The sequence below is a fragment of the Cavia porcellus genome, unplaced genomic scaffold, assembly GCF_034190915.1.
Source record: "Cavia porcellus strain 051 isolate PalLab524CR breed Dunkin Hartley unplaced genomic scaffold, mCavPor4.1 scaffold_3, whole genome shotgun sequence".
Taxonomy (NCBI): Eukaryota; Metazoa; Chordata; class Mammalia; order Rodentia; family Caviidae; genus Cavia; species Cavia porcellus.
In genome coordinates, this window is record NW_026947486.1 from 120818015 (window position 1) to 120829709 (window position 11695).

An 11695-nucleotide genomic window follows, 5' to 3' on the forward strand; every position below is an offset into this window, starting at 1 on the left:
CTGCTACATCCTTGGCTATCATGGATTGTGATGAATTTCATCAAGAGATTTCACAAGATCGATCATTCCTGTATTCCTGTGCTACTCTCCTGGAGCCAAGTCTGGGCTTGGCGATAGCAGCTTCTGCTTCTGAGCAAGGCTGCCACGTCTTTTCTGTCCCTTCGTGTCGGAAGGGACTGTCCAGCACACCCGCCTGGCTAATTTCCAGTTCATGCTGTATGTCCTCCACCTCTACTCTCTTGGGGACATTTTGGGTGGCACTAGGGATCCCACCCAGCGCCTTGGTGCCGAACTCTACCTCCAGCCCTATTTTTAAGTATATAGTTCACAACCTGGTCTTGCCTAGTCAGGCATTATCCAGGCTGTGCTCAAATTCCCAATTCTGCTACCTCAGTCTCCCAGATGCTGCTGGCATTACAGCTGTGTGCCACCATGACTGAACAAAGGCACGTGTCTTATGTCGATTGACTCCTACTGTGGTTAACGTTGACATCCGTGGGGCTGCTGGGGGCCGGCCTACTAGTGTGACTGGGAGAGGACAAAAGGGAAGGTAGTGCTCTGGGTGCAGGTGGAGGCGGGCACTGCCTGGGAGCCTCTTCAGGGCACACCAAGGCGAAGGGAGGTGAAGGGACGCGGCCGGGCCCGGTGAGTGGCGAGGCCCTCCCAACGACGAGATCGTTATTCAGAGCCCACACGGAACAGGGCGCTGAGCACAGCAAAGAGCAAACAGAAGAAGCACAGCCTGTGGTGTCTGGGAATCCCTATTTTGCTCTAAAAGTTACGAGATTGGAAGCGGGTGGAGGAGAGGCAGCGTCAGAAGACTCCGCTCTCAGGAAGGACGCCTTCAGCCCCGGCACCTCCTCGTCTTCTTGCCCATGGAGGCGTCTTCATGTTCTCGCCGTCTTTGTCCTGTCTGCCTTTTCTCGCCTTTGCAGCCAGGAGCGCTGCGCTGTACATATTTACACCACGTTTCTGCTGACTGCTGTGGGTCACGGCTCTCTCTGGATCTCTCCTCTCTTCTCCCTTCCCTTCCCCTGCAGTGCGTTTCCGCCCCTCGCCCTCTTCCTCACTCCCATCTCTGCTGTCTCCCGGTTTCTTCGTGCCACCTTGGCGAGGAGGTGCTCAGCGCTAAGGGAAGAGGTGGCTGGAGGGACTTCTCAGGGTTGGGTCCTCTGGGTACCTAACTGGATGTCCATTTGTGGCGCGGTGCGCTGTGTCTGCCTCTGTCGAGTCTCGCTCTCTGCAGGGCGTGTGGACACACAGGGTCATCCCCCAGGTGAAGATGGCAGGCACCTCCGGTCCAACCAAGAGCCACCGCTTTGTTACCAGGGGCGGGAAGGAGGCCAGGAGGCAAACACCCGGGGGCTGGGGCAGTAGAGGGCCCGGCTGCTGGGATGGACCCCAACAGCGGAAGGCTCCTCTCTGCTTGTTGCAGATGCTCATCAGAAGGGGGCAGGGCAGACAGTGGGCCTGGGCCACCATTCTGCTTCTCCCCTTCAATGCCACACTGAGTCCCTGCTTCCCTCTCCAGGACGGCTCAACGCATGACAGAGTCACATGTTGCGGAAGGAGCCGGCGTCCCGGGCACATCCCCAGGGTGGGCACCGCCAGGTAGCCGCAACCCCCTCAGGAGCTGGGGGAGGGTGGTCTGGGCTGGGGCTGGACTTGGCAGGAGCCATCTCTTCCTCCAGATCTCAGTGGGAGGGGAGGGGCGTGGTTAGGGGCAGGGGTGGTGGTCGAGGGGTGGGAGAGTGGTTGGGGACTGGGGTGATGGGCCAGCACGGCGCCAAAGGCCCGGCTGCCTCTGTGGGCATCGCGGGTCCCGTGGCTGCCCAAGGTGTCCTGGTCCCAGGCAGGACTTGTCCCCCTGACACGCCTCACTTGGCCCCAGGGCTCTGCAGGGCCCCACAGACTTCCTTGGCATAGGGCCGGGTACCTGGACCCCGTTAGTGTCCCTGAGAAGTAAGGGGGTCTCTGGGACTCGGGGCTGGGCCAGCTTGTAAGGGACCAGACTGGGGGTTCATTGATGCAAGCAAGGGCAGCATGTTGCCTGGCAACACAAGAGGCGTGCAGGCGGCCAGACCAGCTGGCTTGGCGGGAAACACCAAGGTGTGAGCGTGCTTGCGCAGGCGCCACAGCTTTCTCGCGGTGCATTGTGGGTGGGAAGGGGCGGAGCTTCACCCAGGTGTTGCTTCTTTCTCTTCTTTTGAACGTGAAATGAATAAACAGCGGTTCTTGCGTTGAGTAACTGTGGTTTCATTCATTTAGCCGCTTGGATGACCCGAGGCCGCTTTCCCTCCAGGGAGAAACGCCTGTCTTGTTGCCATGGCCTTGGCTCCTGGCTGAATACCCAGCAGATCGTATTTTGGCAAGGAAGCAGGACAATGAGCACTTGGTGAATGAGAATCCGAAGGTGGAGGAAGGAATGAGGAGAATGAGGGTCCACAGGCGACCACTCTTGTCCTCAGTGCTCCAGACATTGGCCTAGAAATGTAGGTTAATTTAGCTGGGGGACCAGACTTTTGACCGATTCTTCCTCCCCGCCCCAGGGAAGCGTGGCATGAGCCTTTGTTCTTGGGCTCCTAGATGACACTGTCAGGCCAGAGCACTGCTGTTCCCTAACCCCCAGTGGCTTCTCCACACTCCTCAGAGCCCAAAGTGGAGCCCGTAAAGTGGGTCTGTGGGGAGGGCGACAGGGTGCAGGAGGGCGATTGTAATGGCCACAGAGAGGCCCTTTAATGTTAGGTCTCCACAGGGTGCTTGGGGACAAGGACCTATTCTCATTCAGTTTTCCTTTTCTCTCACTCTTAGGCGATGGACTGTGCAAAACCCTGGCCACCTCCACGCAGTGTTCACCTCCTTCCATGCTGACCTTTCCCTCGTCTTCCACATCATGCAGCTCTTGGGGCCTCAGTATCCCTTCGTTCCTTAGGAGGGAGGGGGGCTGAGGCCTGCTGTCCCCTGCCAGCATCACAGCCTTCCCTAGGTCTCGGGTTCTCGGGTTCATTGCCATCCTCTCGGACCCCAGTGTTTTCTGCTTCTGCTGGCTAATCGGTGGGGACCCGAGGCCCACTGGCTCTGTCGCCCTGCTGGTGCACGGGCGCAGTGATTAAATGTGTGTCTCTGCAAAAACGAAAGCTGAGCCACGATGCCCTCTTCGAGTTTATTTTCCCTACACCATCTGTTTTCTAGCTCTTGTCCCCGAGGAGGCTCCCATGGGGGACGCATTTACAGACTGAGCCGGAGGTAGTGTGAGTGCACTCGACCAACAGCTGGCTGTAGACAGCACAGAGGTCGTGCGGTTCCCAGGCACTGGGTATGTGGGCAGGATGGCGCAGATATCCTGCTGCTGGGCTCAGGCCTTGGTCCTGTCACTCTGTCCCCCATGTTTCTCGCCTCTATTCAAGCCCACTTTCCTTTTGTGGTTCCCGAATCCTGGGTTCCCGGGGCACCTCGCAGTCTCTGCAGGAAGGAGGGTCACACAGGGCCCAGTGAAAGCAGGAGCAGCAGCCTGGTCAGAGGTCCCAGTGGCCCGGTTGGTGCCTGACATCCCTCGCTTTGGTGTGGGGCAGAGCACATTGGATCAGGAACCATGGGGCGTGGATACCAGAGAGCTCACCCCACCAAGGAGAAGAGAAACAGGGCGGGGCGGCGAGACTGGACAGACTCCTCTGAGGAACTGCAGACAGCACTGGAGGGGGCAGAGAGGTACTGCTGCCTCTGGACCGGAGTCCGTGGACCCCAGGATGGCTGGTCCCGGCTTGCTGGTCAGGGCCAACTACACTGAGGAATTGAGGCAGCAGAGGGGTGGGGTGGGGCTAGGGGGTGTGATGGGTGTGGCCTCAGAGGCCAGGCAGGGCTCACCCTGTGCAGAGCAGGGACTGGTGCTGTTGCTGCTGCTGCTGCTGCTGCTGCTGCTGCTGCTGCTGCCACGGCTGCTGAGGTGGAGGCCTTGGCCCTGCTGCCACCCAGCGGCCCCCTCCAAGGTCCAAAGTCAGGGCCCTGGTGGGCTGGGGCACCGTGCCAGAGCCACTGCCCGGTGGCATCCTCTGCCACACCCTGCGGGGCTGCATCCTGGGCACACGGGCAGGGAACCCAGACCAAATTCCCTGAAGGGAGGTCAGCACAGGAGCTGAGGTGGAGCTGCCCCAGCTGGGCTCCAGAGGGGGGATCCACCTCCTCCAGTGCGCCTGGGACCACTTCGGCAGAGGCCCATGGCCAGGAGGCTTGGGCAGGCAGGGCCCGTTCTGCAGCTTTGGCGGAGCCCTTCTATACCCTTGGCCCATGGGGGGTCCAGGGGCTGCCAGTGGGCCCGGCCACGGAGCTCCCCACGCCCGCCCTGGGACACGGTGCAGCCCGAGCTCCCGCCACAGGAGCACACCTTTTGGGGGGCAGAGACCCACGTGGCCGAGGGAGGATGTGTCCAGGGTGGGCACTGCCAGGGAGCCACACCCCGACTGGGTTCCCGGGCCTAAAGCATGTGGGGCTGGGCTCAGGCTTAGCCGGGCTGTGCAGGGCCCGGCGGGCCTAGTTCGGCCAGAGCCACCTCCTCCTGCAGAACTTGGTGGGGGGCAATGGGGGTACAGATGGGACGAGCAAGTACTGCGCCCATGGCCGTGATGCCTAGAGTGGGCACCGCCAGCGAGCCGCACCCGCGATGGGGATCCCGGGCCTGGAGCTCGTGGGGTGGGGCGGAGCTTGGCTGGAGCCACCTCCTCCCCCAGAACTCCATGTGGGGATGAGGGGGATGGCCCAGCACAGCGCCCAGGGCCGGGCTACCTCTGTAGGCCTCAGGGTCCCAGCAGCTTGGCTAGCTGTCCAGATCCCAGGCAGGGCGTGTCCCCGCGCCTCCCCGTCCCTCCCCCCACCCCCCGGCCCCCTCGGGGGGCTTGGAGGGCCCTACAGACTTTCCGGGTACAGAACCAGGTCCTTGGACCCCTCAGTGCCCCTATGACGGAAGGAGGTCTCTGGGACTCCGGCCGGGGGCAGGGGATCGGACCCCGGGGGCCCATTGGCCCAAGGGTATTGCATGAGGGTGGAGACAGCCGCTCTGATCAGGGCTCAGTGAGGTTGCTCCCCCACCCCAGTGGGGTGGCAAACAACAAGCCTTTGTGGGGGAGAACTACTTGGCGGGAAACAGCCTGCACGAGGTCCAGTCTGCGCAGGCGCAGTGGCTGAACTGTGGTGCATTGTGGGTGGGAAGGGGGCGGAGCTTCGTAGCCACGTCCTCGTGGAGGAGCACCTGGAGGCGGCCTCCAAAGGGCTGACAGAGGACAGACGGCCATGCAGAAGGCTGAAGCCGGGGCGGGTGGAGTGGTGGGCCACGAAGATGACCGGGATGGCCGGGCAATCCCTGATGACCCGTGTGGCGCCCGAAACCAGGAAGCTGCGCAAGAGCAGGATGTCGCGGGCCCGGCAGGTGCGCCTGAAGACGAGGGCCTACCCGCTCCCGTCCGTGTGCCCGTTATGCTGGTACCTTATGGCCCGTGGCCGGGTTGGCAGGCTGAGCTTGTCATCAGCAGGCCGTCCATGGGCCTGCACGAATTGTATCCTTCGGGACGGGACGTGGCGCCATGGCCCGGGGGGTCTGGGGGCGCAGGCAGGCATCGGGAGCGGGCGGGACTCGGGGAGGGCAGGGGGAAGGGACAGAGGGCAGGAGAGGGTAGGCTGGGGCCTGGGCCAGGCCAGAGCCCCAGCCAGAGCCCCAGCCGCGCAGGGGCCCAAGGTGGCCTGCGGGGGACGGGACCGGGGCTGGGGTCCCGGGGGAAGGGGGCAAAGGAAAGGAGCCAGGTGGGGTGAGGACGGCCCGAGAGCTTCCCGGGCCTAGACAGGACGGGACTGGACGGGACTGGACAGGACGGGAAGTACTGGACGGAGGGCCTGCCAGCCGGGCCGCATTGGATACATCATCCCGCCTTAACCTGGCTCCTCAGCACCCTCAGCGTGCCCTTCCTGACTCCCACAGCAGCGGAGGTCGGCCAGAGATTCCTGGCGTCTTTTAAGGAATACTCAGATATTGAGAGCCAGCTGACTGTGAATGGCAGCTGCGTAGTTGTGTCAGTCCTACAAGGGGTTGGGCTTCTGGGGAGGGAAGAGTGGCACTGTATGGGGCACAGAGGGGCATTGTATGGATGCAGGGTGGCAACTAAATGTTGGGTCTAAGCAGAGGGTCAGGTCACGATTACCTAGGTTAAGCGTCCTGACTTGACTTTTGCTTTCTCTCCACTTAGGAAATGGATCGCCCAGGACTTTGACCGTCTCTACACAGAGTTCACCTCCTTCCTTGATGTCCTGTTCCTCATATTCCAGATGATGGAGCGCTTGGGGCCCCAGTTTTCGGCTGGGTGTTGATAGGAAAAGGAAGCTCAAGGCCATGTGTCCCTTAGCAGACCGTGCGCATCTTTCCCTAGGCCCTCGGTTCCTGAATTAATTGCTACGTTCTGTGTAGATCATTTCTTTTCCTGCCTTTGCTAGTCAGTCACTGGGTGCCGGGGGCCCACTTGTTTTGTGTCCCTGTGGCAGGACAGGAGACGCCATTAAGCGTGTGGCACTGAAAAAATAAAGCTGAGCAACCATTCTGCGCCTGAGTTTGTTTCAGCTAAAGCCTCTCCTTGGTTTCTGGCTTTTGTCCTCTGAGGTCTTGGGCGGCTTCCCCTGGGGGACACATACTTAGGGATGGAGTTAGAGGAGACGCTAGGAAAGGCAACAGCTGGTGGCTGTAGGTAGCACAGAGGATGGGAACATTCACAGCCCATGGACCCGAGGTCAGAGGGGCGAGCATGCCATGCTGCTGGGAGGGGAGCTCGCTTCCATGCCCACTCTTCCTGCAGGCCTCCAAGCAAGGCACAGAGCAAGGGGCCCCAGGAGCACTGGGCCGTGCCCGGGGCCCCAGGCTGAAGCCAGATTCTGCCCGGGGTGGGAGGAAAGCTCAGGATGCAGAATTGCTGTCCTGCCTGATTCCAACCTTCTCGGCTGATGCTGGGTGTGAGACCCATGATTGCTCCAGATCATGGTGCCACTCAGGCTTTGGATAGGAGGCCTCTCTCTCCTGGGCCCTGTGGGGCTAGGGAAAAGGGTGCCCTGGACGGGGCAGTGAGAGGAGGATCTGGTTTTTCAGTGGAGAGCACCTCAACCTCGGCACATGCCTCAGCTCCTCCTCCTCCCCCAGCCCTCGGCCTCTGCTCATTGCTCATGGCTCCCCTCTGTTACCTTTGAAAAAAATTTCAACACCTTGTGCTTCCAAGCAGCAGCCAGAGGGAGAGATTCTTTCAGGGTGCCTGGCATTGATGGGAGGAGAGCCTGGCCTTGCAAGGAGAATACACGTGCCTTGGTGAACTAGGAGCGCGGCTGTGGAGTTGAATGATGGGAAATTTTAAGGAAAAAGCGGGGAGAAACACATGAGATAGTTTGAGATCCAGTAAGCCCAGGTGCCAGATGCCATAACGAGGTTACACTCCTCAGAAGCTGAAACGGCAGCTGCTGGGCAGGTGTCCATGCAGACGTGTTGCTTCTTTCAGGTCCTGGTGGTCTTGGTGTGACTTTGTGCTTCTGCAAAGGGTCTTGTGATGGTGACTCTTGGGCAGCCTCCGAATGACAGCCTTTGCCTCGGTACCTTCCGCCTTCTTTATTCACATTCTTGCAGGATCCTCTTGACTGTCTGGCACCACGTGCATTTAACAGGTACATGTTATGGTGGAGAAGGTGGACTGTATGCCCTCTGGAAAGTACTACCCACTGTAAAATCATTAAACTATTTACTGACAGAGTAATTTGGCACTTTAAAATTATCTGCTGCTGGAAATCTACTTTGGTGTGAGAAATGACTTGAATCAACTGCTCAAAGGTTTCTCGATTCCCAGCCTCATTTCTCATTCCCATGCCTCAATAAGGCATGTTTTAGACCCAGAGTAGAGAAAATCGTGATTAGGAAATCCCTGTGTCACAAGGAAACATACTCTGCTGCTTTTTCTGGCTTCTATTATTCCAGTGCCTGAGCTAGCTATGATGAAGTTTTGGATCGTTCCAGCACTGAGGTGATGTCTTGTTTTGTCAGTTTGTTTGATGTTTGTTCTTTGTTTGCTGAGACAGGCTCTTGCTATGTACTTCAGGCTGGCCTTGAACTCACTACGTAGCCCAGGCTGGCCTCTAATTCACAGTGACCCTCTGCCTCAGCCTCCTGAGGGCTGGTACTACAGGTGTGAGCCACCAGACTAATGTAATCTCTGTCTCTCTGTCTCTCTGTCTCTGTCTCTGTCTCTGTCTCTCTGTCTCTCTCTCTCTCTCTGTCTCTCTCTCTCTCTCTCTCTCTCTCTCTCTCTCTCTCTCTCTCTCTTTTTAAGACAGGGTCTCTCTGTGCAGATCAGGCTGGCCTCGAACTCACCTTGTAGCCCAGGTTGGTCTCAAACTTGCAGGGATTCTCCTGCCTCAGTTTCCCAAGTACTGGATTACACCTATGAGCCACGACCCCTGGCTGATTTTATTAAGAAAAAAAGGATTAAAAATAAGGTAATAGGAGGAGGGTATGAACGGTTAATACATTGCATATTGTTATTGTTAAATTAGTTACTCAGAGCACAAGATACCAGCATTTAATGTTCCAAACAGTATGAGCACAAACCTTTCTTTTCAATGAACGAAGAGAAATTAGTTGTATAACTATCCTCATCCTCACTAATATGTATGTGTGTGTATATATATACACCTTTTCCCTTCTCTTCCACGTTCCCCCTTTCCAGTTTCTCTTTCCATTTGAAGTTTCTTCTCATTTTACAACATCTTTTCTACATTTTGGATCTGATTTGCTCTTTCACCTTCTCACACTAGGGAGACGATATGATGTTTACACATGCGCAACTGGTTTATTTCTCTTATCGGTATGGTCTGGAGTTGCATCCATTTACCCATAAAAGTCTCCAGTTTCTCATGCTTTACGGCTCAGTCGTACTCCATTGTATTAAAGGAACACACCTCTTTTATCCATTCCTCGGCTGAAGGGCATTTGGGTTGTTTCTAAGATTTAGCTCTTGCAAATTGTGCTGCTACAAACATAGTGCATGTACATCGCTGGGGTATGGTGTTTCTAATACTTCTGGGAAGATACCCAGGAGGGGAAGTGGGACCTGCAGTCCTAGTTGATTGAGGAATCTGCACACTGATTTCACACTGACTGCACTAGTCTACAGTCCCACCGACAGTGGAGGAGGGTTTCTTTTTCTTCACAGCCCCTCCAGCGTTTGTTATTGCTTGATTTCTTGATGGTAGCCTTTCTTTCTGGGGTGAAACAGAATCACAGTGTTGTTTAAGTTTCATCTTTTTTTTTATTTTTTTGTCTTTTTCATTTTTATCGGTACCAAGGATCGAACTCACGACTGCCTGCTTGCAAGGCAGGTGCTTATGCCGCTGAGCTAAATCCCCAGCCCCAATGTTGCATCTTTTAAATGACCAGTGGTGGTGAACATTTTTTCACGTATATACTTGCTGTTTGCATTTCCTCACCTGAAAAGTGTGTACTCATTTCAGATGCCCGTTTTTGGATTGACTCTTTAAATCTGAGAGATCTGGTGTTTTTTGGGTTTTTAAAATTTTTAAAAATATTTTTTATGTTAAAGAGATTAGGACAAAAAAGGACATAACAAAGCAGATCAGATCAGAACAATGCAAGTAACATAGTATTTTACTACAAGCCAACCCATAATTAAAAGTAACTACATAATGTCTCTTTCTTTGAAAGAATTGAGCATAACTTCATATACCATAGTATCAAACATAACAAAACAGTATAAAACCGTTCAAGAGAATGAAAGTATTACACGGCTTTCAGAACCAAATAGCTGAGAATGAACAATGGCTACTACATTATCTTGTTTTCCACAGAAAATTTGTTTACACTATCACACATGATAATACCAATAAGATATAACAGAATAGAACCAAAGAAAAGAAAAACAAAAGCATAATAGGACTTCAAAGTAAGATGATACTAAATCAGCACTGGCTATTCTAAAGTATTGTTTTCTTTGAAATAGCTGTTCATACTATCACAGATAATAAAATCAGGTAAACTAGGATAAAACCATTCCAACTAATGAATGCAGACATTAGCAGGCTTCCGAGCAATGTAATGGGGAATCATGCTCACTATAAACTCTTATGTACTCTTAACATTTCTTACACTAGGGAAACTATACGGAATTTATACATGTGAGTTTGATTTATTTCTCTTATGAGTATGGTCTCAAGCTGTGTCCATTTATTTATAAATATATCAATGTGATAATTCTTTATAGCTGAGTAGTACTCCATTATATAAAAATAAGACAACTTTTTTATCCATTCTTCAGTTGATGGACACTTAGGTTTTTTCCAAGGTCTGGCTATTGCAAATTGTGCTGCTATAAACGTGGATGCACATATATCACTGTGGTATGATGTTTTCAGTTCTTCAGGGAATATGCCTAGAAGTGGAACAGCTGGAACAAATGAGACTTCCAATCCCAGCTTTTTGAGAAATCTCCAGACTGACCTCCACAATGGCTGTACCAGTCTACACTCCCACCAACAATGCTGGAGACTTCCTTTTTTCCCACAGCCTCTCCAGAATTTGTTGTTGCTAGTTATCTTGATCCTGGTCATTCTTTCAGGAGTGAGATGGAATCTCAGTGTGGTTTTAATTTGCATTTGTCTAATGACTAATGATGATGAACATTTTTTCATGTATTTATTTGTCATTTGTATTTCTTCATCTGAGAACTGTGTATTCATCTCAGATGCCCATTTTTGGATTGGGTCTTTGAATTTCGGGGGTTTGATTTTTTTTTTAATTCTTTATATGGTTTAGACAAAAGTCCTTTGTCTGAGGGAGAGTTCACAAAGAATTTTTCCCAGTTAGTGAGTTTTCTTTTGACTATGCTGGAGATTTCTTGTGACATGCAGAAACTTTTTAATAAGACGTGATCCCAGCTATTGATTCTGGGAAATATTTCCTGTGTGGTTTGATTCCTGTTCATGAACTGTTTACCTACCCCTATGTCTTCAAGATTTTTACCTAATTTGACTTCCAACAGATGTAGTGTTTCTGTTTTAATATTCAGATCTTTGATCCATTTAGATTTTAGTTTAGTATATGGTGATAGGCATGGGTCTCGCTTTAGTTTGTGGCATATGGAGAGCCAGTTTTTCCAGCACCATTTATTAAAGAGACTGTCATTCTTCCAGTGAACCTGTTTAGCCCTTTTATCAAAGATAAGGTGGTTGAGTGTGTTTGTAGTTGTGGTTGTGTCTTCTAATCTATTCCATTGATCTTCGGCTCTGTTTTTATTCCAGTACCATGTTGATTTTATTACATTTGCTTTGTAGCATAACTTTAAGTCAGCGATTGTGATGCCTCCTGCCTTTCCTTTGCTGCTTAGAACTGTCTTTGCTATTCTAGGTCTCTTCTGGTTCCAGATAAATTTTAGGAGTGATTTCTCTTGATCTGTGAGGTATGTTGATGGTATTTTTATTGGGATTGCATTGAATCTGTATAGAAGTTTTGTGAGAATGGTCATTTTTACAATATTTATTCTTCCTACCCATGAGCAAGGGGTGTCTTTTTTCTGAGAGCCTCTTCAGTTTCTTTTTTCAGGGTATTATAATTTTCCCCATACAGATCTTTCACTTCCTACGTGAGAATAAGGCCTAAATATTTCTTTTTTTT

At 52.9% G+C, this 11695-nt stretch overlaps 1 protein-coding gene and 1 long non-coding RNA gene across 2 annotated transcripts; both read left to right on the forward strand.

Annotated features, from left to right (window-relative positions):
• Nucleotides 1-2276: 2276 nt before the first annotated feature.
• On the forward strand, nt 2277-3137 carry LOC134475401 (uncharacterized). The gene is made up of 2 exons (XR_010046498.1): nt 2277-2492; nt 2812-3137. It is a non-coding gene; the product is annotated as an uncharacterized LOC134475401 (long non-coding RNA).
• Nucleotides 3138-4116: 979 nt separating this feature from the next.
• Nucleotides 4117-6587, forward strand: LOC106025139 (EKC/KEOPS complex subunit LAGE3-like). The gene is made up of 3 exons (XM_013141030.3): nt 4117-5546; nt 5934-6056; nt 6231-6587. Exons 1-3 carry the CDS (start codon nt 5284-5286, stop codon nt 6349-6351), a joined length of 507 nt encoding a protein of 168 aa, XP_012996484.1. The 5' UTR covers nt 4117-5283; the 3' UTR covers nt 6352-6587.
• Nucleotides 6588-11695: the final 5108 nt, after the last annotated feature.